A 2434-nucleotide genomic window follows, 5' to 3' on the forward strand; every position below is an offset into this window, starting at 1 on the left:
TTTGAAGAATGCATTTTTTTCGCTCAAAGCTATATCGTGGACACAGCACTCGAACTCAGATAATACAGCTGATAAAAAAAGGACGATATGTCTATAAGTGTCGCCCTCACAAAAATTAGCTAAACCGATGAAACTGAGAGGAATCAAGCAGTTAATGATTGGAACCAGAATTGCAGCAAATAGCAAAATCATCAGCAAATTTACACTTCCAGACAAAAAGAAGGCAGAATTTAATAACCTAGTTTTTGAGCCAAAATATCAGCTGCTATATCTCACGAAATGGCCGTAAGACGGTAAGCGCCAGTATAGATGAAACAGCAACCATTAAATTTTATCCAAAACGTGGTAACAACAAAGTCTCAACTAGTAACTGAACTTGTGAACATGGTTATAATTGTCACAAGAATTTGATTACTAGAAGAAGTGAGCTTTTTAAAAACGAAGCAGATAAATATGAGTTATACAAACAAGGAAAAAATAGTAAACAAGATAATAATAAAGGAGGCTGAAAAAGTTTTGGCATCGATTCCAATCATACTTAGAGTACTGAGATTTAAAGCCAAATTTATGACAGTGGCAAAATGCAGCAATTTAGACACAAACGTCAAGGTAAAAATGAAAAAAGTGATTTTACTCGGCAGCTACGACGTGAAAATGCAGATATTAGTATAGCGGGGGATAGCTTGGGGTGGGGGATACTGCCAAAACCTCAACATGATAAGTAGACACACAATAAGAAATTAAACATTTATGATTTAAAGCTTTTATTTTCGTGCTGACACCGAGTTCCCTCAGGATATTGACTGGCAGCTTTTATGCAGTGTTGATGTCGTGTTTACAAACAAAAAGCACTTCGAAGCGAGCGATTTTTGCTTTTCTGCATTTAAATCTAGCTAACGACAAACAGTCCCCGCATTTTTTGTAGACACCAAACGAAAGAGGAATACAGACATCTTTTGCAACAACAGGCTGCGGCGGGACATAAACACCGAACTTAAAGCGTCAAAGCAGATCAAGGGCTAAAATGCTTTTGGCACTGAAGATAACTTCTATGCAAAATGTTCCGCTGGGGTTTCTGATGCTGATAACTGCTTTTTGCATACCATCGCAGAAAACAGTGGCTTCGGGTCCAGCCATAGCCCAAGCCGGGTGGCAGGCGCTATGTGTAATTCCGACTCATGTGAAAACAGCACCGGGCTTAGCGATCGGCAAGCTAACAAAACTGGCAAGAGCCAGGGTCACGGCAAGCAAGTTAACCCTAAGGCTGCAAGTGCTGCAGGCGACAGCAGGCAACAACGAGACGCAGAGAGCTGCAGCTGTCCTTGCCGAGCTCACGGCGGGAACCGCAGCGACCACAGGATCCAATCTATATCAAGCAATTACACCAGCTGTGACCGCGGCGCCAGAGGCAGCGGTTATAACAGGCCGCATTAGCGAGTACATAAACTTACTGAGGTCAGCTCAAACGGTCGGCTCCAAAACTGGCTATTGCTTGGCCGGCGCGGCGGAAGCGCACGCAGCGGCGGACCCGACGCTAGCAGCATGTGTGCAAGCATCGATGTCATATGCATCGACGACAGTCAACCTACCAGCCACGTTGATCGACGAAACTGGCTTCAAAGGCCTAAACAGGCAAATAGCAGCGGCCGCCGCCTCGGCAGGAGCCACAACCTGCGTCCTCCACGAAAGGGCACCCTCAGCGGGCAACAGCAAATTCCACCAAGAAAGCCACACGACACAGCACTTAAAGCAGCTGCTAGAACACAACAATGCAGGCGGAAGCACCACCATCACCATCAAACCGCTGCAGGGCATAGCGCAAGCAGGCAAAGCGAACCAGGAAAGCATACATGGCAGCCTGTATGACAGCCTAATGGCACTAAACAGAGTGCCAGCAGACCAGGCCAGTGATGCCGAGGAGCAATTACTTAAAAACGGAGAAGCCTACCCGCGACTACAGGCGAAACAGAAGGCCGAGCTAGCGAATAGAAGGCCTAAAACCAGGACCCGCACTCGAAGCGAGAGCACAGAAGATAGTCAAAAATGCTATAGGCGAAAATGACAAGGCAGGAAATGGTATTTGGAATAAAATCAAAGACACACCTGTAGCATTCAACCCAAAGGGCGAAGAAACAAAACCTAAGATTGCCGATATCGAAACAGAAGAACACCTAGTAGTAGTGCTAAGTTATTACGTTAGCGCAAAAGACTCGAAACTCAAACATTTAGAGGAGAGCCTAAAGGTAACCACCAAAACAATGGAAGAAATTTGCAAAGAGATAAAAGAAAAGGTGCCATGCAATGAAAATCCGAACTGCAAATACAATGACGAGAAAAACGAGGAGCAGAAATGCGAATTAAGTGACAAGGGCAAACAAGCAGTAGCAAAAGCGGCAGAAAACCAAGAAGGGAAAGATGGGAAAACTGACTCCAA

At 45.0% G+C, this 2434-nt stretch overlaps 1 protein-coding gene across 1 annotated transcript; it reads left to right on the forward strand.

Annotated features, from left to right (window-relative positions):
* Positions 1-1024: 1024 nt before the first annotated feature.
* On the forward strand, positions 1025-2062 carry TEOVI_000024500 (Trypanosome variant surface glycoprotein (A-type), putative; the record flags this gene model as incomplete). Its single annotated transcript, XM_067221317.1, has 1 exon — positions 1025-2062. The coding sequence occupies one exon, from the start codon at positions 1025-1027 to the stop codon at positions 2060-2062; it is 1038 nt and encodes a 345-aa protein (XP_067077418.1).
* Positions 2063-2434: the final 372 nt, after the last annotated feature.

This window comes from Trypanosoma equiperdum (genome assembly GCF_001457755.1).
Source record: "Trypanosoma equiperdum strain OVI genome assembly, contig: ctg_140, whole genome shotgun sequence".
Classification (NCBI taxonomy): domain Eukaryota; phylum Euglenozoa; class Kinetoplastea; order Trypanosomatida; family Trypanosomatidae; genus Trypanosoma; species Trypanosoma equiperdum.